Here is a 24,943-nt window from a genome sequence, read left to right as displayed (position 1 = left end):
GTGCTTCCGAAACGTATAACTGCCATTGGAACTAATTTTTTTTCTTCATATAAAATGATATCACCCTAGAGGAGCAGAAAACGAATTGTTCTGTTCAACAAGATAGAACAGAGGTAAGCTGTTTAAAGTGATCCGTGCGCGATTGGAAATTATGAGCTAATATTGTAGAGTATAAGAAGGGGTGAAAATGCCACTTTTTTTCCTTCTTTTTTCATCTTACCAAATGAATCACTCTTTCCTGTTACATAAGCTATTCACTAGAACAAAGTCTGTTTTAGGGCTCAGGATATGCTTTTGTCCTCTGGGTTCTTTGTGGTATTTTTCTCCGAAAACATACAAAGTAGAGAATACAGAGGAAAGAGTTGATGTTGTTGGGGCTCTCTCTTGTGTTTCCCCTCGCTAACTTGCCAGTGGCTCAGGCTGCCAGCTGATGGTCCCCAATGTTTTTCAAAGCAGGATAGTTCAGATACAAGTTTTGGCCAGCCTGAGGCAGGAAAGCTCATCGTGAAGAACATCTTGAGCCAACTGTGTCTGCAAACATAACAAATCTCTCTCTTGAGGAAACTTTCTATCAATCTGGATGTTTTGAAGGCAACATTTATACATGATAACAGTGCTCCCAGCACTGTTCATAATTCCCCGTGTGCATATTTCTTGGTATGTTGGCTTTTTGTGCCAGTTCAACTAACTTCCATGGTGAACTATTGCTGATAAGAGACAGAATATCATTTAGCTTGGAGCTTTTGTTTTGGTTAACATTTTATATCTATGAATTAACTTTCAAGAGACATTTCTTGAAAACATGGCAGAAAACATTGTGCTGGAAGCTATAAATGTTATGGGGAATGGCTGCAGATACTTGACAGGGCTTCCTGTTTTTTCTGTCTATTAGGGAAAAAGGATGCTAGTCATGTAAGTCAACCTAGTGATTATATTTATTGAAACTGGCTGACTATGATGAACAAAAATTCCACTGTATGTACATAATTAACTATTCGATAAATAGGCAATGTGGGGGTCTTCCAGTTAGTTTGGATTACCATAATCAATGATTACTGGACACATTGGCTAGAGCTGATGGAATTTGCAGTCCAAAACACAATTACCCCTATAATTCTTTATCTCACCTTTTTCTAAAATTACTTGTTGCCATTTGATGTAGGCCCTGCTGATAAGCTCAGAGAAAATCAAGATATACACCAATATACAGAATAAATATGACCACTTCTCTAAACAAATGTCTCATTGCCTTCACACCACAGTATAACTGAGGTGAAGTGCCTACTGAGAAAGATGTGCTTTAAAATTATTTTAAATTTTAAATCCATAATTTTTATCATAGATGCACCTGCGTTAGGATTATAGGAAACTGCCCTTCAATTCACTTTCTGAGTTATTGAATGAGATGCTTGATACATTTGGATTCCTAGAAAACAAATCTATAAAATCATATCAAGGCTGGGACTTCAGAGGTTTCATGCTACATATAGAATTTGATGCCAGGAAGTAACTATGTTGCATAGTCTGAGGAGCATGAGCCACTCTGCTTATCAAATAGTCCAGAATCCCAAATTTCAATAAATACAGATCTCTCTTCCTGTAACATTGAAGACAAACTGATGCATTTCTGCCCTTCAGATGAAGCAGAGCAGAAGAATATGTCTTCCACAGCAAGATTCAGTTGCAGCCTTACAAAGGCCTTGACTGGCAGATAGCAATAGCAATAGAACTTATATATTGCTTCATAGTGCTTTTACAGCCCTCTCTAAGCGGTTTATAGCGTTAGCATATTGCCCCCAACAATCTGGGTCCTCATTTTACCCACCTTGGAAGGATGGAAGGCTGAGTCACTCTTGAGCCTTGATGTTTGTATTTGCTGCTGTTCATGATACCCCAAAAGAGAATTACAATGGAAGGAAAGACATAACTAAGGCATGAAGTTTAGTAATCTGTCAAAGTATAAGCGTGAGATCAAATATTTTGTTTGGGAGTAAAGAAGCCCAAGTTGATGGTTTATGAACTATTTATTAACAGTATCCTGGTGTCCAAAGCTGGTGCCCTTCCTAAATATGTTCGTTGGGGGATTTTGCTCTTAACAAATTCATAAAATTTTCACTATCTGATGTTAAAGTAATGAGAATCTAATTCCTGAGACTTGTACACCAATCTTTCTAGATTGGTGATAGCAAATGGGCTAAACCAAAAAACAAAAGGTAGAAGCGCATAATCTGGGTTTCTGGAGAATCTTTCTCAGCACTTCCAAGCCAATGAATACACACACACACACACACATATATATTATTTATGCAAAGGTCTGCTCTTTTCATTGTGCATACAATGTGATTGCTGGTTTGACACTGCAGGCTACACTGGTTTTATGAAGGATTAAATGCCACCTGAGACATATTTATCCTAAATAAATCACAAATGGTAAACTGCAGCATGTCAGTGTCAACACCCTGTATTGCTGTGGAAAGGTTAGCCATACAGGACTGAGCATAGCTAAAAATTAGCATCCAAGCCATAAGACCAGAGGGCTCCAGTTAACAGGCAAAATGATCAAGAAAAAATCTTTTCAGTGAAAAACATTTCTTTGAGTACCTACGAGAATCTTGCAGAAGGCCATCATTTTGTAAAGGTCACTTTTATCCTGATAACAAACGGGAGTTGATCCTGTCATTGTTGGCTGAAGACAGGATTTAATAAGTAGTGAGCGGACTGTCACTTTTAAGAAGAATGAGCAAGTTAAACTTGGCTAATTATGACTTTCAGTCTCTCTCTCTCCCTCTTTTTTTAATTTTATTCTCCCTCTTTATTTTGGGGGCTGATCTGACACATCCAACCTGGAAAATAAAAACAACATATTTGCCAATCTGACAAGCACATGCCCCTTGCAGCTAATTTTAGAAGAGACAATTGTGCTCTGACTTTTTGATAATCAGATGTATCATTTACACGTCTTCTGCCCAATACTTTTGAATCATAAAAATTAGATAATTAAGATATTAAATTAAACTAATCCAGTTACTTCCTTTTCTCCTGGCCTGAAAGTCGCGGGAACAGAAAAAATTTCCCTCCCCTTCTCCTTTCTCAAATCAGACTGGGAGAGTAATCATGATGCCTAGTGGGAGTTCTGTAAATCTATGACACTTTTCCAGCTTGCTTCTAAATGTAAAACTAAGGCACTCAGCAGCCCCACATACAATTTGTGGGCCACAAATTTGCAGGCCTGTAGTAAAGTCTATGCCAGCTCTGTGTATTGATCAACAGTGCATGTCTATAAGAACTCTCAGTGGGATCTATTTCCAGGTAAGCTTAACATTAAAAATGAGAATAGACCTTTTAATGCTGGTTTTTTTTTATTGTAAAGAACCAACTGTTCCCCTATATATGATAGTTACATCTCTTAAGGAAAAACAGGAAGTTTTTATAGCAGAAAAATATTTGTTTTTTAGCAGGAACGTACTTCGAACAATCAGAACTTATCCACAACTAAATCAACATTCTGATCCAACAAGAAATAGATCAAAGTCAACTTTTTGCACTTAAGATTAATGGCAGAATTTAACATGGAAAAGGGTCATCAAATATTTGCAAAGCCCATTTATAAAACAAACTGCAAAATGGTATATATTTGAATGATACTATTTTTTTCTTTAAAAAAGAAGAAATCCCAGCATTGATTACATAACAGGCATTAGCGAGTTTCTTTTGCTATTACCTCCATAAGGGTTGACTTCAGAGGTATCTGAATCTCTGGTATCCAGTGGGAGATTCAATCACAATAAAAAAATGTGTTTTTTTAAAAAAAGGCTTTTTGAACCACACCATAAATTTATTTCATTGTGAATACTGCATTTTGAGTAGAAATAACTGGGGCGTATTTAAACAAGTTTGGAATGTAAAATTATTGCATACATAGAATGTCTTAATCTATACATTGTTGATGTCTATGTCAATTGAGTGATATGAGTACAGTACCTGCATATTTAATTTGCTCTCCCTACAGAAAGTCAGATAAGTCAAATTCCATAATTAATCACAAGATAAAACTATCAGATGTCAAAATATAATGAAGAGGTGATAAGCAAAATAAACCAAACTATCTAATGAAGATAATTAACTTAACATCTTGGTAGTTTCATCTGTGTATGTTCTGATTTTATTTTGTAAATTTTTCAGTGTCTATAACCAGTGACAGACAGTCTGATCAGAGCTCATGGAAAAACAAGGAGAATTCCCTTTTGTATGTAACATTCCCAGGATGGTGATGCTAACACCGTATAAATGCATTGAACAGCCAAGAGCATTTAGAAATGCTTTATAAGTTAACAATAAAATATAATATATCTGATGTTTAATTCTTTCTTTTTTTTTTAACTTAATAGGTAGGGTATTTTCATATCTTTTATAGTTCATTGTTATCTCTTTGGCCCTGGATAATAGCTGTTTGTGAACCATCTTCTGTGTAAATGAGCATGCTACTTAGTTGTTCAACACTTCTGTCACAAGAATTTTGATTAGAATTTATAACTGTGCCAGCCTGCAAAAGTTCTTGAGTTTCCTCTTTCTCTATCACAGTGTGTGAATATACTCTAGAGTCATTCTCAATTTCCTGTGGTAATTGTGTTACTATGTAATGAGTTGCACCACTGGCAAAGTTATTGTTAGATTCCTCAACCATCGCTTGAGCAATCTCCTCTGTGACAATGATCTGTGAAATTCCTCCATCTGCTTCAACCAAATCCATGTGTTGACTTTGGATGCTCAGGGTATGGCTGTCAGCCTCTTGCATTATTATTTGAGATCCTTCTCTAGATACCATATGCACGGTTCCTTCCTCATTCAAAATAACCTGAGTGACACCTTCTTTCATCAGCTGATCAGCTGCAGCTGAATCACATACAGCAAACTGGAGGACTCCTTCAACCATTTTCTTGAAGGCAACTTGAGCATTTTCCTGAGATGAAATTATGGTAGATGGATGCACAACTTGTGTTACTACCTCCATGGACTGTTCTTCAATTTCCTGAACACCATGGAACATTTGTGTTTCCTGTGTTATGTCATCCATAGAAACGGCATCTGTTTCTGGATTTGACATTTGCAATGCTTCTTTGTGACAAAGCTGTGCTCTATCCAAGAGTTCTGCTTTGTTCTCCACCTCACCAAGTTCTGTTACAGCACAAAGCAAAGCATCTAACGCTGAGGCAGACTCGGGTGGGTGAACCCTTGATGTATCCAGAGACTCTTGTCTCATTATCTGTTGCACCACTGCATTATTTGGGGCTGAAGCCATCCCTATGGAAACAGCATCTTCAATAGCAGTTTCTCCTACAGAGCCTTCAACGACAACAAGTTGTGTTTTCCCATCTGACAACTGTTCGTTAAGTATTTGTTCTGGAAGTATAGTGCTTACATGAGAGCCATTTTGATTTGTAGCTATCAGTTGTCCATCTTCAGTTATATGTACCACCCTTGCCACTTGGCCAGCCATTGCCAAAGTCTGAAGGGTAGCTGCTGCTGTTTCCTCCACTGAGGCATCTATCGTGAAATCACTGTCATATCCCTGAATAATGATCACCTGTTGCACTTGTTCACTGGGCTGTGGATGCCTCCTTATACCATGAAGCATCTTTTCACTGACTGGAGAAATTTCATCCAGAGCTGATGAAGTAAAAGGGCTGGTGGTTTCAACAAATGTAGCCCCTTGACCCTTCAGTCGACATTCATAAGACTTAGAAACTATACCTAAGAAAAGAAAGAAAGAATATTTTTTTTAAAAAAAATGTCAAAAAATAGTTTCACAAAATACAGGTATGAACAATATAAAAATATAAAAATCACAGATGATATGTGGATGCTATTCTCCTTTCAAGTACAGGTTAACTACTGTGATAAATTCTGTATCAATAGTAGCGAAGGGAATACTCACTACTATTGCGAGTATGAAATATGCAAGACAGTTCATGTTCAGAGGAACTTAAGAATCCTATTTCTTTTTAGCCGTGCTGAGATGTATTTATATACTTTCATTAAATGTTTCACCAACAAATTTTTAAACCCTTTTGAATTTTCAAATTTCCGCACAAATATGACTTAAAATGTAATGTGTTTTTCACACATGCAACTGGATGAAGATAACTCCATTAAAGAAATTAGTCAAAAACATTGTATTTGTTAAATTTATTTACTGAAGGAAATGATCCAAAGCTATAACTGTAAGAATAACAATTGTACGATTCTTGAAGGTTAAATCTTATTTAAAGCTGCAGATGAAATTACCCATACTGGGATACTTGACTATGTATGTTTTATATATTTACTTACTGTTTTGTTGTTTTTCTGTTTTTTAAAGATATTTTATTATCATTCTCAGGTGTAAGGCTGAAATTGTCAGTCCTTGAAGCAAAGTAGCTGAGACCAGAAATGGTGCAGGTGTCCTCCATATCAGGGGTCTCCAACCTTGGCAACTTTAAGCCTGGTGGACTTCAACTCCCAGAATTCTGGGAGTTGAAGTCCTCCAGGCTTAAAGTTGCCAAGGTTGGAGACCCCTGCTCCATCTCTAAAACTGAGATAAAAGCAGCCAGACACTACCTAAGTCTGGTTTAACAATTAAACCCTCGATTTTATGTACAATAGGCCATATTACCTGATTCAATAGTATGAAATCTTCATTATTATCACTCCATTTTCTGCAATACAAGTAACAGATCTATCCAAGTCTTATCTTTTTGAGTGTTCCACTCACTTCAAACTCTTAAATTCTGGTTTAGTTACTGCAGAGATATTTATTGCTATTGCCCAGGGTGAAAGTCTAATAGCAATCCTATTAGGAAATTTCAGTTGGCCAGGCTTGAAACATAATTAACACCAACATGATTATTATATTATATATTTCCCAGATGGGTTCCATAAATGTGGAGAAAACATGGAATCTCTTCAGAGCTTAAATTCTGGTTTTCCAACCAACAAGTTTCTGAGATTTTCAAACTGGAAACACTGCAGGTTAAAATGTGTGGCTGAACCATAGGGCTAGAAGTTCAGGATAGAAGTATCAAAAGCAGACACAAAACCTGAAGTAATGATAGGTAAGGGCAGTGGTGAAATCCTTCGAGGTTTCCCACCAGTTCCCTGCATGTGCATGCGTGGTGCGCACCAAATGCCCACTGCGCACACATGTGCCATGTGCACCAAATGTACGCCGCATGTAGAAAAAGGAGGCTTAAGAAGGTAAGTAGAACAGTGAGGGGGGGGAGAACAGCTGTGCCATGTGATTTATATTCACAGTTGATTGTTGTAAATACCAGTTCGAATGAACTGATAGCATTTTTTTACTACCGTTTCGCCAGAAACAGTAGCTTTTATTACTACCGGTTCACCAGAACCAGTGCGAACCGGAACATTTCACCCCTGGGTAAGGGGTAAATTTAGATTTGAAAGGGGCCACTGCAGCTTCAGCTTGACAGGCCATCTTTCCCCCAGATCTGAAGATAAATTAATGAAAAAAATTATACAGTGTTTAATCCTAACCAATTCATTTATTAGCAATGAATTGAATAAGATTTCAGCCCTAATAAAGTTGCAGAGAAGATACCTTAAGTTGTGTGAATCTATGCAGTAGACACTAAATTTGAATTTCTAATAGTAAAATCAGTTGATTATTTAATTTGCAATTATCCATTTGGGTTAACAATAGCACTGATAAATTGACTACAGTCTATACAGTGTAGTCTGTATTTTTTTTTAAAAAAATCATTATTAAATTCTTCAGCCAAGTCAGAATTACCAACGGTAGTTACAAACGTACGTAATGGGCAGCTTATGTATTGTAAGAAAATCTTAATAGAAAGGTGGATTTACACTTTGAAGAATCACAAGCTGTTTAATAAAGGCTGCAGATACATAGTATAATTAATCTGTAACAAAAAAACCCAATCAGTGGTGGGTTTCTATGCAAAGCGTGTACACAAAGTGAACCGGTTGTTACACTGGTTCAAACCTACCACTGTCCCCAACATATAAACAGTCTGTGCATGTTCTCAGATGTTATTTGCTAGATAATCACTGATCTCCTGTGCCCTCCTTATCAGCTAAGTTTCTTTCAGGTCAACTTATTGCTGTGGAACATGTCCATAGAGCTGTGGATGGACTAAATCAGAAAACGATATGCATTTTATGTATCAGTGCCACAAAGGAACCACCATTTGTCTGGAAACAAATCTGTTTACAGTTGAGGAAGAGCCCCCCAGGATTGGGCTCGATTCTAGGTTCCATTTGGCTATCACTTAAACTTGAAAAGCTGGTTGGCTATGATTTACTGTGGATGTACAACATTGTCCTTGGAATGACTGTCCTAAGCTCGGTAGCATAATGCAATAAGAATGAATCTGCTGAATTTAAAATTGAAGAAGATATACAAAGCGGTTACGTAAGATTGCTAAATATTGTTAATATAGCAATCAAGACCATGTGACAACTATTTCAATTTATTTGTTCCTCTGAGAGCAGCCTGGTTCCAGTAAAAAGGTAATAATTGGGTAGAGTACCACAAACTTATGTGACCTTGCATTAGTATTAAAAACAACCTGGTCAGTAAACAGAGCCTATGTCACCTTACTGGCTTATCCAAAGCAAGTAGCAAATTCAATGTGCATGTAAAATGAACCATCTACATTATATCATCCTTACCATTTCATATACTATATATCTCAACACCATTTTTGATGAAATTACTGAACTCATAGATGTATCAGGATTTTAAGCTTAAAAAACACTGCTCCAGTTTCAGAATATCTCTACGGCAGCTATTAATGTGAAAGACTAGAATGCACCCATTATCAAAACAAAATTATATTATCCCATCCTAATTTTAGATGGCAAGACAGAGGGGAGCCTTGAAGTCATTTAGAGAAAAGGGATTTAAAAAAAAAAAAAATAGTGACTGAAATATTTGTCCAAGTAAAACAGCACGATTGATTTGGCACCCACTGATGGATTAAATTCTGGCAAGGAAAAACTGTAGGGAAGAACGAAATGGTTCTTTGTATCATTAACCTTGTGCTCTTTCTCTATGGAGATCAGACTCAAGATTCTCAGCTTGAAAAAAGAGAATGGAAGGGAGAACATAACACATAGAGACAATTAAAAATCAAAACCGGTTCATATTTTGCAAGAGGACGATGTTATTAATTTCCAGGTGGGTCTTGCTTTTGTCGACAAGAATGTAGGCTCAGACTGGTAATGATATGGTCTCAAATCAAAACACAATTATGCTCCAATATTATCCATTGGACTAATTCCACATATAAAGCCTTAAGAGAGAACAGGCATGAAGTGACAATGGATCAGAGCAGGATAGGAACAGAAGAAGATAAAGGAATATGTTCCCTCCTTCCCTTGGCTTCAGAGGTAAATGCTGCATCTGTGATTTTATGCATGTCCAGTCTTTGCTCAGCAATTGAATGGGAAGTCTCTTGGGGGTTGAGTTATCCTGTAAATTCCTTGCAGCACAGATAATTATGCCATTCTGACTGCTTGCTTAATCTATTTGAATCCAGAGGTGAGTTAGGCCACTTCCTGACCATTAAAGTAAACTACATGGGTAAATACTGCTGTCACTAAAGGGGTGTGATGAAGCTTAACTACACCAACATCTTAACTCCGGCTCAGTGCAACCCAAGCTATTCCATCATAGTTCATAAATGCGATTGCAGGTCCATCTTTTGATTCAGCAATTTAATAACTTCGAGTGCTGTCAGTAGTGCTTTGAAAAATGGATCCTATAAAATGTAACAGCCTCAATCAGATTGTAAAAGATTCACCCACGGAAGATTCTCCCATTTTCAACTATAATGAATTAATGTTGAGCTGTGTAGAAGTTCAAGTGTCAGTTAAACTAATGGGAATCTGTAGTGTAGGCTTAAATTTTAACTGGACCAAAAATTTATTGGGAACATCAAGTTCAATTTTAGTGATCTTCATGGTAAATGTAATATGTGCAGCTGAATGGATTCCCTTTGTTTTGAGAGGATGAAAGTTAACAGGAAAAAAAATGTAATTCTAGAGATATGTTTTAAGCATTAGTTATGGCAAAGCATGCTCCCCAGCTACTTTCCTACTCCTTTTTTTCCCTATTAAACATCACTGCATCAAAGAAATATTATATTTTAGAAATGCATTTTAAACAAATGCTGACACAAAGGAATGAATTTTTTGGGGGGGTTAGACATAACAATCATAAAAGTAAAATGCAAAGATGGCCGTACTTGCTGTTAATCGTCATTATAAAGTATAAATGAACAGAATTACATTTTAAATTGATAAAATACAATAATGTAGGCTTGCTATCTAGGGATAAAAGATCCCATGGATGTGTTTCATATCTATGGATATCAGGATCACAGAATTGGTTATTTTCCAAATGTTCTGTATTTTCAACAGAGCCTTTATTTATCAGCTGGCACTTGGACAAATTATTTAAGAAATGGAAAATCTTAAATATTTTGAGATCTTATATCATTAGTTGTGTACTCTATTCATGTTAATAGGCCACCTTTTCAGGAAAACGGGACAAGATATGCTTTATTTAATGTGATTAATGAAGAGTACAAATAAGATTTAGCCCAGCTGTGTTTTTGAAATCAAGAACTGAATATTTTGCTGTTGTATGTTTATATTATTTTTGTTACAGCCCTCATTTCCCTGGCCTCCACCCTCTTAGAATAAATACCTTATTCTTTTGTTAAGCTCACATTTAATTAAAATGTACAGGATTTGTGCAGTGAACTTGAATGAAACAAATAAAACAAGCCCCCCCCATCTCTTGAAGGCATACGTTGTGAATGAAAAATGTCATTACAGTCTAAAAAATTTTGCAGTAAACAGGGCCTACAGAGGGAAGTTTCCTCTGTAATGACATCCATAAAATACACAAATGGCACTTTTAGTACCATCCTGAATATGGCATTTTCTGTGCTCTACACACAATCTAAATGGTTTGATCATAGAGCATAATACTCCATTGGGTTTATAGAACAATCAATGTTCCATAAAATGATGTATTTATCCAATAGTAGGCTCAGCAGTTACTGGTGTATGACATTGTAGGACACTGGCTTTGTACTGTTCAGCAGCACACATGCTGGCTGTAAAACTTATCTAACACTACTTCAACAACTTCATCTCATCTGTGTCAAGTAATTTGTTGAAGCTTCAGCTTGGCTTAAAAAAAAACTTGTAATAAAAATTCATAGAATTTTCAAGAGAATGAAAGCTGATGACAATAGAAAGGTCACATTGTGTCTCCACTAAAGGGGTCAAGGGTTATTTGCAGTTCTAAAACAGAAAGTAGATTTCATGCATCGTGTAGCAGATAAAGATGGCATTAAAAAGACATGTCTCCAAAAGTAATGCATAACGTATCAGGAAAGTCTGGGTTAACGCAATATTGCATGTAAACCTCCACTTTGGCTTTTTTTATATACTTTAATAGGCATCCGTCTGGGCCAAAGTGTACCTTGCTGATCAAGACAAAATCAAGGAAATGGACTAAAGAACGTTGAGTGATGTATGCATATTTTTTAACTATATGTTTTGATGACTTCACCTTTCTTTTCTATATAGGTGTTATTAAGGATTTTATCTACTGGGCATTACTCCTGCTGGTTATTTCCCTATTTTATGTTCATTGTAATTATTATAATTGAATATTTTAAGTAACATTACATGAAAGACAATCTTTAGGCAGCATATACTGACCAACTGAAGTTACAGTCTTAATATTTAATTTCGATGAAAAGTTTCTCAAAACCCAGTTCCAGTATTCTAGTTACTTTCCCTTTCTCCTTCTCTTTCATTCTAGCCTTTGACCAAAAGAAAATCAGGGGACTAAAATTGGTAGTCTAGAGTTTACTTTATTGATTAGCTCATATCAAAGTAGAGTTCCAAACACAAATGGTAGTTTGATATGTTGACTACCTCCATTGGGGTAATGAAATAGAAATCCTGCCCTGTGGCTGGATGATGAGTGAAAAAAATACCAAAGGAGTGTAGCACTCAATGAGTTATTTTTAAAATCATTTTCAACTATGCCCATTTTTATGGGAAGTTATTGTAGGAGATGATCAGGTGGACCCTGAGGGTGGAGTCAAACATGTCATCGGTTTGGAATCCTTATGTTCCCCAAGATCTAATAAGTTCAGTTCTCCTCCATGAATTCTACTGACCCTTACTGGCCAATTAGGTTTGATCACTAATAGATCAGATTCTTGTGTATAAGTAGAATGAAATAAAGTTCTAGTGCTTTGAACTCTACTCCTGTTCCTGGTTTCTTGCGCCTAAACCACTTACAGAGCATATACTATGCGATGAATAGAAGCAGTTAGAAATGTTATTCCAAAAGTCTTATCGCTAGAACTATATTCACTATGCTTCCCAATGTCCTCTAATGTCTTCCAAAGCAACCTGGATTAAAGTAGGCATAATTTTTCTCTAACAGTTCATAAAACAAGGGTGGGAATAAGACATCATCTACAACAAGCTACAATCTGAACTAACTGGGCAGATTTCTTTTACCCTGGGAATAAGCATGGAAATAATAAAATTATGCTAACTTTGCAGAAAACAAAGAGGTTAATATCATTCTTTTTTATTTTATTATACCAAATGAATTAACAAGACAACATATGCACATATAAAATGGTTTTAATAATAAAAAGAAGGAAAAGAGTAAAAAAAGGTAGTCTTGTAAATAAGGTAATCAACAAAACCACTCAAAAAACTGGACCATGTCAATTAAAAGTCTTCTTCCGTGTCCCTTTGTTGAAAAAGCAATTAATTCATGTATTGGCAGACAAGATATATCAACAATTCATTGCTGCAACTCTGTTATAGATTTCCCCTTCCAGTGTCCTATGATAACTCTTTTAGCCAGCAGGTGTTTATTTCACTCTGAGGAAATTGTGAGAGGAAGTCAAGCAAAACTAGCTGTATTATTTTGCCTGCCTTAATGCAAGTGTGCAGCCACCTGAAGGTTTTTCCAGTGATTCTACAAAGCTATTCCCATGCTATTATTTAGTTAGTTGTGTGTTTTACTTATAAGCTGCCTCAATTTCCAAGCAAATCTAGCCCGTGTACACAATATTACATTATGATTACAGCAGTTTTTAATCCTGGCATAGCATGATTTTCCCCCTTCAAAGAGTCATGTCATATTAGAAATCAACTTTAAACCAGGGCTGTCCAACCTGGCAACTTTAAGACCTGTGGATTTCAGCTTCCAGAATTGGAGTTGCCATGTTGGCTGGGAAATTCTGGGAATTGAAGTCCATAAGTCTTAAAAGTTGCCAGGATTGGACAGCCCTGCTTTAACGTTCTTGATAGTACAACTTCCATTACAACTCAGATATTTTAGCAACCCGAGGACAGGACGGGCACACAGTTTTCAAAATTATTTCCCTTGATAACATTAGCAATATTCCTATGGAAACAAAAGGATTTTGGAGTTCAAATGTGCAGTATGGAATACTGCATCCAGTTTTGGTTGCCACGATGTAAAAAAGATTTTGAGACTCTAGAAAGAGTGCAGAGAAGAGCAACAAAGATGATTAGGGGCCTGGAGGCTAAAACATATGAAGAACGGTTGCGGGAACTGGGTATGTCTAGTTTAAAGAAAAGAAAGACTAGGGAAGACATGATAGCAGGGTTCCAATATCTCAGGGGATGCCACAAAGAAGAGGGATTCAAACTATTCTCCAAAGCATCTGAGGGTAGAACAAGAAGCAATGGGTGGAAACTAATCAAGGAGAGAAGCAACTTAGAAATAAGGAGAAATTTCCTGACAGTTAGAACAATCAATAAGTGGAACAGTTTGCCTCCAGAAGTTGTGAATGCTCCAACACTGGAAATTTTTAAGAAAATGTTGGATAACTATTTGTCAGAAGTGGTGTAGGTTTCCTGCCTGGGTAGGGGGTTGGACTAGAAGACCTCCAAGGTCCCTTTCAACTCTGTTATTATTATTATTAAATAACATTGCCTGAGAACAGGTGGGATAGCTATTGCGAGTATGCAAAGAGTTCTGTGCTTTAGCTGCCATATGCCTGTGTTCAGGATGAGGAATGATGGTGATGTCAAAATGGCAGCCAGGACCATGCAATCCCTTTTTTACATGCATCAGACATACAATGCACATAGGAAGAGGCTCGGGACTCTTGACTGCATGCTTGCAGCCATCATCTCAACATTTTTGATAGGGTCAATCAAGCAGGAAAACATTTCTAATGAGACTTCTATCAACTCCTCTACAGTATGTTCTCTGCTTACAGATCGAAACTGTGCCCATATTATCTTTGCCAGCTATTTTTAAATCTATGTTACTCTGTGAAGAATCATATGCATACACATTGCTACGAAAATAATTTATACTATCAAAAACAATGACAACTAGCAGATAGTTTACAAGATAGTATTGTATTCTCTTGGGTAATTCCACTGAGGATTTGGGGTTTTGTGTTTAACTTGGCTCCTTATGTTTTCTTGTTAGTACGCTAAAACGATTACTGTCATAACTTGCTAGTCATATCTATGCTTTGTTTATAAATGGAAGCGCGGTACAGTGTACTGTCATATCTTTCCAGAGCAAATTATAGGAAATAACCATTTATCTTCATTGCAGACACTTTCTTATGTTTGGTAGAAAACAAACCAGTATTCACCAACTGCACAGAGGCACCATTAAAATCAGATTTACAGTAAACAGAACCTGCAGCTGGGGTAAAACACTGTTAGTATTTTAATTATCAGCAAGGCTTTTGGAGGTCTAACATCTGCTCACAGCCAAAAGACAGCAGCTGTTTGTGTACACATGAAACAATGTGATTTTTTGTCTATAAATATTAAAATATACTGTATGTGGTGTATACGTTGCCACAACACTCTTATTAGAACTGTCATGTCTATGGGGCATCTAAAACTCTTTCTTGCTTGTAGTAAATTCAGAAAGAGCTGACTTCCTTCAGAAGAATTAGAGCCAAAGAGAGCAAAAATTCTTGAATCCGTAAATTGAACATACTTACAGGGGTTATTTAACTATGAAAATGCTTAGAATCTAAATCCTTACAAAATATCAGCGGTATGTTCTGATCACGGCACTTTCAAATGACATCAAGAAGAGGACACTTCAGAATAATGTTGAGGGCCAAATCCAATAAAATTTTTAATATTTATAATCTTTATTCTCTTTACAATTCTCAAATATATTTTTGAATGGTTAACATCGAGAGAACACCAAGGACCCCTGATTTCAATGCTGAGCTACAAATATCCTCCTTTATCGGTTACACTACTGCACTACTGCAACAGAGTCTACATACAGCTATCTTTGAAGACGACTCAAATGGACAGAAAGTAACATTGTTGGAACCATCCTTGATTTTTCTAAAAAGATACTTGCGTTGGGATAGCAATTGTGTTTATGGTTGTAATACCATGTCTTATCTGATTCTGTAAACAGAATCAGAACAGTTTGGATGGAGGTATGCAAATTTCCAAAAATAAATCAATATTCCAAAATTCATCATGCATTTGTAAAGCAACTTGAAAAAGCAAATTGATACCTGACTTTATCCTGAAAAACAGCTTACGTTTATTGCAATGGCCCGATTCTTAATTTTTGTCCACAGTGTGTTTTGAACTAAGTTGTCCAACAACACAGGCTTTGGTGCAGTGTTTTGCTCTCTGAAAAGCATTAAGAATTGCTGCCAATCAAATGAAAAGAAAGATAGCCAATTTGTCACATCTTCTCACTGCCAATCTATGAAATGTGCTTAAACACATTTCGTTAATACTCACATATGCTCAACACTATTTAGCGATTTATTTCAACTGTGCTCAATGTCTTAGAAATTTTAGCTGGGGATAACAGGGTTTCCAGTTGAACACAACTAAAAACAGATATCTTATCTCAGACAGTTTTTTAAATGTGTTGTCGTTTGCAGTATGCTATTGGGTGTTTTAAGTTATTTCGACTTCTCTGTGATGGTTCTCTTTATTCTATTCATGCTTGAACTCCACAAAAAGTGGCTGCGGAAAAATTTCATGGACGTATAAGAAAAACTTCTGCCAGCAATTGAGATAAAATATCTAACAATGTTGCTGATGGAAGACACATGGATGCCAAATGATGCTGTTTTCAAAAGCTTCAAAATTAACTCCTTTTAGTACTAAGGTCCTCCTAACTTTCCTACTGTTATTAAATCTATCGATCCTTTAAAAAATGGATCAAATGCAGAAACAGAGAACACGGGCAGCATAAATATTCAATCTACTTGATAGGTCACAAGTGAAAGTGTGTTGCTTAGGTTCTATTTGCTAAAGGGTATTTTAGGATGTACGTAATACAGCCTTTAGCTGTAGTTGATGAAAGATTTTTTTGGATGACTGCACTTTTCAGTGGATGTATATTCACATGTACACTTTCCATGGATGTATATTCTCTCAATCAAACGTCAATGTATCAGTGCCCTTATAGTCCTTTTTATTTCCCGAAACAGTAGCTCTAATGCACATAAATTTACTCTCTGCTTCTTATGTTCATGGATATTAATTAGCACACTGCATTGCATTGTTTTGCTTTAAGAGGAAAATGTTTTTTAACTATGCCCTGAGACTTCCCTATGATGGGGATTGTAATCACATAAATTGAAATCTCTTTCTTCCCCATACCCATTTTCATCCTTAAGCATACTTTCTAAAGCAAATTAATACCTCACAAATGATACAATTGATCGAACAAAGCTGATTTTTCATTTTTCTGTTCAATATAACGGGCAGACATTATCAGCAGTATCCAATTATTTCTAGCTTATATATGTACATAAAATGCAAGGCTGCTTGTGATTTCAGACCCCATACTGGACATTCAAACTGCTTTTGAAAGGATAGAATCAGTGGTAGGTTGCTACCGATTCTACCCAGATCGGCGAACCGGTAGCGGCGGGAGGCTGCGCCCACCCACGCCAGATGCTTCTGTGCATGCACCAAAGTGTTGCGCATGAGCGCGTGCACGAGTGAACCGGTAGCAATGAGTTTTGCAACTCACTACTGGGCTCCTGGGCCCCATTTTCAGCTGCAACGGCCTCCTGCAGCCCTCTGTCAGCAAAAATGGAGCTCGGGGAGGGGTGTATTGGCAGAGGGCTACAAAAGGCCATCATGGCCGAAAACGGAACCTAGGATGACTGTGCGTGGCCCTCCTGAGCTCTGTTTTTGCTGGCAGAGGCACCGCGGGCCGGTCCTTTGTTGTTTCCAGGGCGGCCCCTCAGGCCAGATCTAAGAACCCTGTGGGCTGAATCTGGCCCGCAGGCCTTAAGTTTGACACCCCTGTTTTAGAGTAACCCTTCTTGCTATTCTTTTTTCTTTCTTTTCCCCATTTTTTAGATTCATAGATCTATCCTGGGAATGAAAAACAATAATTTTTCTTTTGTCTCCTTTAAAAAAACCACAAAAAATTTGTTGCAGATCCTTGGAATGAACTTAGGTACTTCAACTCCAAATTTACTGTAAATGCACTTAGTTCTCTGTGATTTCAAATCATCTTATTCCTGCTTTCTAACACGTTTAAATAAACACTATTTAAACCTGTTAGTTCATCAAATGCAAACACTGCACATTAAGCACGGAATATCAACCACTCATGAAAATGATGGGAAGTGACACCAAAGTAATAACATGATTACAGGTTTATGGATTTCTGAAGTCAACATAAGCCAAATCTCCCCCTCCCCAAATCCTTATGTGATTTTAGCAGATGAGATGTTTCAGTACAGTCTTTTTTTTTAAACTGAAATGCATATAGCACATTCAGATCAGCAGTCCTGTAACTTGAAAGACTGCTAGAAGCATTTGGAGGTCTAACAGAAAACAAGAAACGGCATGAATTGGGAAGGAAGCCATATGACAACTGGGGACAAGGCCACAATAAGGCAAAAAGTGAGACAAATTGTAGCTTATGGATGGTACCAGCAAGCCTTCACAAAATAGTCAAACGGAAAGCATTGTGCAGGAACAAAAGGCCGTAATGACAGAATTGGGCTTTTTTTCCCCCCAGAAAGCAGCCAGCCACAGATGGGTCTGTCATACCGTATGCTTCCTTTTTAGGAAACCTCAGCTACTGTCACTTGGCATCATGCTTATAGACAAAGGAAGCTACAGGCTGAAGTGTGAAGAGGGCAAAGGGATTACCAAATAGGTCTACAAATACTCCAATTTTTAGTTATGTTCCGTTTCATTAACTGGTCACCTAGAATTCTAGTTAAAAACCATGCTGTATAGATTTCACTTGTCCTTTAATTCCAGTCATACATTTCCATTTTAAATTAGATGACATTGTAAGTAGCACAAAAGCCTTCATCAAAAAATAACATTTTCTAGATATAGCTGCACTCTTTCTTGGCAGTTTGCAAATTACATGAAATGAATCCTCCTCCTTTTAACATATGGGCAAAAGTATTTGCTGTATGTAAATGAAACTGATATATTTAGGCTGTAAACAAATACTGTATATGAAAAAAAACCCCACCACATTTCTCTTGGATGGGTTCAAAGGCCAATCCCGGAAAATTTCTTTCTTCGTAGAAGGGCTTATATTAGTTAATCAATTCTCAATAGCATCCTATTCCTATCTGGATTTTTTAGCCTATCCAATCCTAAAGGTCTAAAATTATAATTCACATGATATAATCTTCAGAAGCATAGAGGAAAATTAGCTGACTGAAATGAAATCTTTATATAGGTATGCATTCATTTCAGTCCAATCCTCAAATCCAGAAAGAGGAGACGTTTTTGTTTTGTTTTGTTTTTGCAAATCTCTAGTATCCAGTACTGTAGTTGCAAAAGAAGTAAATAGAGCTGTACAATTTAATTTTAAGCCCCACTAAAAATGTTCAGTTTAAATACTGCTGAGTTTAATGCAGATAAAAGAGGCTCTAAGCCAAGGATGTCAAACTCAATTTCACTGAGGGCCGCATCAGGGTTGTGTTTGACCTCGGGGGGCCGGAGTGGACATGGCCAGCTCAACATCACTCATGTCGGAGGTGCCTGTGACGGCCCAAGAGCTCTGCCAGAGAAAATGGGCTTCTGAGCTCCGTTCTCAGCTGTGATGGCCTCCTGTAACTCTCTGCCAGTGAAAACGGAGCTTGTGGTCCTTCCAAGCTCCATTTTCATTGACAGAGGCACTGTGGGCCAGTCCTTCGCTGTTTCCGGGTGGCCCGTGAGCCTAAGATCTAAGCACCACCCCTCCCAGGCTGGATCATGCTCTCGGGCCTTGAGTTTGAGCTCTACAAGTCCACAAGTCTTTAAGTTGCCAGGGTTAGACACTCCTGCTTTAAAAGTTTCAGCAGGCTCAGCCAGTATTTTCCAGCAAGTCTTTAACTAAATGGATACTATGAGAAGGGTTGCATAGAATGAGAAACCAGAATACAGCAGTTATATGGGCGGTAGCAGCTCCCTTGGGTAACGTGACTTTACTGTTATGAAAATTGCAACAGAGACATTTGTCATTACAGGATACTGCTGCAGTGCATCAGCGATGAAACCAACAAGTATTCTGTTCCAGTGAGGCACAGTGGAGCCATGTGGGTTCAAATGTCACAGTTTTCATTTTGAGATGTCTGGTGCCTCCTATTCATATATTCTGGATAATACACAATAGCTTTTATTTTCTCTTCCTTTAGCCTGAATTTATAAACAATTCCATCGAGAAAGCTGAAAAAAAGGAAGATGGGAGAAGAAGTAATCATACTTACAGAGGGCTTATCGGTAGTTGCTCATCAAACTAAATTGAGGTTTTCCAGTGGTACCACAAAGTTCAGGCCTGAGTCATGCACTTTTCAACATTTTGATTAATGACTTGGATGAGAGGATAGAAGGAATGGTTATGAAATTTGCAGATGACACAAAATTGGATGGGATAGTTAATATTCCGGAACATAAAAATAAAATTCAAAACGATTTTGATAGGTTAGAAAATGAAATTACAGAGAAAAATGCAAAGTTGTGCACTTGGAAAACAAAACAAAAACCCCAAGGGATAGTTATGGGATTAGAAATACCTGGTTTGGCAATTGTTACCAGTTTTTTTTTTTTAAACTCTATGAATAGTAGTTGATTGCAAATTGAATATGAGTCAATAGTATAATATGGCTGTAAGAAAAAGAAGTGCAAGTTTGGGTTGGTTAAAGGAAACATAGTTTTTTTTTTAATCATAGAAACTATTACTCCTACTTTAGTTTGCCTTGCTGATACTCCCAATTAGAGTATTGTGCCTGGTTTGGGGCACTAAAGGATTCATTTCAGGCAAACTGGAACAGATTCATAGGACAATGTTTTTAGAAATTAAGTACTAGGAAAATATATACAATGGGATTGTTTGCCCTTAAAAATGGGATATGATAGTTCTCTCTAAGAAACTTAAAACAGCTATTCAAATTGCTATTCATTGAACCTGAAGGTTTCATGAGAGATTAAGAGCAAAAGAGAAAAGTTCACTTGAACATGGCCAATTTTCTATCATTGGAGCTTTGTCTACAGAGCAGGAATTAGGAAGTAAAACAAACAAACAAACAAAGTAATCAAGCAGGAAACCAGCCTAAAAATAAGAAGAAATTTCCTGAGAGTGAGAACAATTACCGTATATACTCGAATATAAGCCGATCCGAGTATAAGCCGAGGTCCCCAATTTTACCCCAAAAACTGGGGTAAAACTGGGGACTCGAGTATAAGCCGAGGGTGGGAAATGAGGCACCTACCGGTCGGCGAAACTCTCCCTCCCTCGGCCGAGAAGGCTGGCGGCTCCCCCGCCCCGCCCTCTCACTGCACCGGCAGGGCTTCCCCGCGCTAAAGCAAAAGCCCGCCAAGTTCGCGCCGGCCGGTATAATGTGAAAAAAACGAAAAAAAAAAAAACTCGAGTATAAGCCGTATATACTCGAGTATAAGCCGAGGGGACGTTTTTCAGCACAAAAAACGTGCTGAAAAACTCGGCTTATACTCGAGTATATACGGTAATTAGTAGAATGGCATGCCTTCAGAAGTTGTGGGTGCTCCATCACTGGAAGTTTTTAAGAAGAGACTGGACAAACATTTGTCTGAAATGGTATAGGGGGTTGGACTAGAAGATCTCCAAAGTCCCTTCCAACTCCATTATTCTGTTATAGCTTCTACAGCTTGAAAATGTTTGAAAACTCCTGCCTTGAAGGGTGCTACATAGAAAAAAGGCCAAGATCGGTTCTCTATATGCCAGAATGGAGTTAGTTATAGTTATAACTACATATAAGCTACAGGAGAGCCGATTCTGATTAAATGTTTGAGGAAACAACTGTCTCATGGTAAACAACATTACTCAAGAAAACAATGGACTCCACTTTATTGAGCGTATTCAAACAGAACCGGAACAGCCATTTCCCAGCAAAGCGTTATTCCAATTTCTTCAGTAAGCTGGAAGTTGACTCAAAGGTCTAAATGGCCCTCTCCAATTTGGATTTTTAACATGAAATTCCAAGACTGGACAGAGATAAAACTATTGTACCATGTTGATATGATGTGATTTGTAGATTGCCTTCAGAATAAAGAGGTAACTCTTTCAAGAAGCTTATTGTTCTTCTAAAAGCTTGTCCACTGATAACCTGAACACTGAAAAGTTGAGTCGGGTGTCATATGCAGGTTCCCCTCTCTTCTCCATATCCCAGCTGACAACTGTTCACACACAGAGGTAGTGGTGCAAGCTTTAAGCTAGACAAATCTATTTCTGTTTTTAAAAGCTAATTGTCATGGCAGTGCAATTTCAAAGCAAAGTGGTGTGTTTGGTGTTCTCATTTGCATGACAATACCCAGAATCCTCTTGTACTTCACAGCTATTTCATGGAAGTGGTGATGATGTGAACAAGCTTGGGGCATAAACCCAGTCATGTGCCTCTGCATTGTCTGTGCCATATACGTTTTGTTCTTCATTGTGTTTTTGAGGGGCACAGAAAATGCAAAAGCTTCGAGAGCACAACACCAGAGCTACCTGGAATGTTTTTGATCTACTTTTATTGGTCATCCAAACAATAGATGTTGGGATGGTAAATTTCTATAGCCATCGATTAACTGATCAGCAGGCTCTCCTGTGAATATTTTCTCAGGGCTGACATTAGTCATCTATGGTCAAGAGAGCTGTCACAATACATTAACTATCAATTAAAAAAATGAGACAATTAACTTCTAACATGTTGAACTGAATTAAGAAAACAATTGAACAAAGCTAATTTTATTCATCCAGCCTCCCTCACACACACTACGTTCATTTAATGCTCAGTGTAGAATTTCAGACTGCTCTATTGTGTGGATTTCACTGTTGAGATACGGGAACATTAATTGTCAGTTCCCACTGATCAAAGTAATTTGGTTGAATAATTGGTTTACATGTTATATTTTATTTGTGTCCCCCACCCGCAAAGGGAAGAAGAGAAGTGTCATAATAAAAGATGATTTAAAGGGGAGACAGCATTTCCACAATCACCCCAATCTGGTTGCAATTTAGCTAGGAATTTCTGACCAATAAACACTATGATGTGGAAAATAAAATATCTGACACAGGATTGGAGATTGGGGTTCAAATTATAAAAACTATACACATTTCTTTTCAGAAAGTAATCTGTACCTTTTAATGTAATAATTCTACCATATCTTTTTTAAATAGCGGAGTTTATTTATTAGTTTATGGTCTATTTATGTTGTTAAATGTTTAAAATTATTAATTGGAAAAATTGCTTGCTGTCTGAGCCTAAAATTTTCTGAACCAGCAGCTTTAATTTTATTTCTTTTATATACAATAAGCTTTCCAAATCCTCAAATCCCATGCAGTTTTCTTCAGATGTACATCCAAAAAGTTCATATCAGACTTATTAATTCAGCTGCTGTGTGTGTTTTTTTAATCAAGATCTAGTAACTGACAATCAAAGTAGAAACAATCTTCCTCAACTATTTCTGGACATTGTCTGTTCAAGAGGATGTAGGCATTTGTGGTCAGCAATTTGCAATTTCAGAAATTATTCTTTAAGTGCTTTGTAAATCTTTTGAATTCATTAATTAAGTAGCAATATGTCACTTACTTTGTTTGATACGAAGGAATTGATTAAATTATTGCTGACTATAACATAAAACAAGATTCAGTCATTTCTTTTACCTTGATGATATACTGCCTAATTGAGAAAGCTATAGTTTCAAGGAGTTGCCTGGTTCCAAGATAAAAGTATAATATACTACTCGGAAGCACTATCATCTGAATTACTAAAAGTACATGTGTTTGGCCTCCAGAGGGTATCTCTCAGGCAACCTTTCACTATGGTGTGATAATACCCTTCTGCAGTCTATCTCATATATAATATTTAATTATAAAATATAATGCTTAGCAGTTGTTAAGTCATTTTTAATGACCATATAATGTGACTATTGAATTTGTTTCCAGAAAAAAAAACATTCTCCTTCAAGAATATGCAAGCAATTTCCTTAATCCCATCAATTCACCACGATGTTAGCATTCTTCTATTTTCTTCAACTATGCCTAGCAAAACATTTTTCCCCAAGTTTATCATTGGTTTAAATTGCATGACCACTAAGTGTGTTTTTGGTTGCTCATCATCACCTTAAGAGAGAAGCCAATTTTTATCTGGTCCAGTCTGATTCTTATTGCAGGGCATACTATTCCTCTCCAAACCCACAATTGGAAGATGACTTGCCTTTCTTATTTATTCTCATTGTTTGGCCTTTAATCTATACATTGTATCATCTGTATGTTTCACATATTCCTATAGAGCCATGGTGGTGAACCTATGGCATGCAGAAGTTGGCAAATGGGCCATTTCTGGCATCCGGAGGACCTCCGGGGGGGGCTGTTTTCGCCCTCTCCAGACTCCTAGAGAGGCCCTGGAGGCTGGGGACAACAAAAAACAGGCCTTCCGGTCCCACCGGAAGTTGGCAAACGGGCTGCTTTTGGCATCTGGATGACCTCCAGTGGGGTTGGGAAGGCCATTTTTGCCCCTCCCTAGACTCCTAGAAAGGCTCTGGAGCCAAGTGAGAGAGAAAAACGGGCCTACCGGGCCATCGCGTGCCAGGAGCAGTGGGAGGTGGGGGGTCACACGTGCATGCATGGGGGCAGGGTACATAGAATTATGGGTGTGGACACGCGTGCATGTGACCACTCCCGCCCCCCTTTCTGGCATGCAATGGAAAAAAGGTTAGCCATCACTTCGATAGAGAGTGCATGCTCCAGGTTCCTTCTTTGAAGTCTTGTTATATTATAGGACCTAGAAAATGTGTCTTTTCAGTGGTTGCCCCTGCTCTCTGGAATGACCCCCTCCCAGATATACGACAGGTTCCAATTTTCCTTGCCTTTAAAAACCCCTTAAGACCTGGTTCTCTCCCCAGGCATTAGGAACTGGTTTATTTATTTATTTATTTATTTATTTATTTATTTATTTATTTATTTATTTATTATATTTATTATATTCTCCCGAAGGACTCAGGGCGGTTCACAGCCAATAAAAACAAAATACATATAATACAAATTAAAAATCATATAAAAGTTGAGTGTACTACTTCTCTTCTGATGTTTGCTTTGTCCTATACTTGGATGGCTTTTTAAATTTTAACTTTTGTATTTATACATTGTTCTTGTTCTTGTTAGTTTTATTACTTTTATTGTTTTAATAATAATTCTTATTGTACATGAATCACCTATATTATTAATACCATGCTATGTTTTGAAAATTTGTCTAGCACCTTTTGCAATTTGCTAGACGATTTCTTACCATCTTCTTCCATTCACTCTGTAGTAGATGCACTCACTCTGTAACACTGATCTTACTGAATTCTAATAGTTTTCTTAGCTAAGACATTTTATTCTTGGGGTATA

General features: G+C 37.3%; 1 protein-coding gene across 2 annotated transcripts in view; it reads right to left on the bottom strand.

The window, feature by feature from the left end:
- Positions 1-3,346: 3,346 nt before the first annotated feature.
- ZNF407 (zinc finger protein 407) overlaps positions 3,347-24,943 on the bottom strand; it is a 378,474-nt gene continuing 356,877 nt past the window's right edge. The window contains exon 9 of one of the 2 annotated variants that reach the window (XM_058177855.1): positions 3,347-5,751. In XM_058177855.1, coding sequence (XP_058033838.1) covers positions 4,409-5,751 — 1,343 coding nt within the window. In that variant the 3' untranslated portion in view covers positions 3,347-4,408. Of the gene's footprint in view, positions 5,752-19,615; positions 19,759-24,943 lie in introns of those variants that run through there. The other variant, XM_058177856.1, reaches the window with a different exon arrangement.

Source organism: Ahaetulla prasina, chromosome 3 (genome assembly GCF_028640845.1).
Source record: "Ahaetulla prasina isolate Xishuangbanna chromosome 3, ASM2864084v1, whole genome shotgun sequence".
Taxonomy (NCBI): Eukaryota; Metazoa; Chordata; class Lepidosauria; order Squamata; family Colubridae; genus Ahaetulla; species Ahaetulla prasina.
This window is presented reverse-complemented; position numbering and strand designations above follow the sequence as displayed.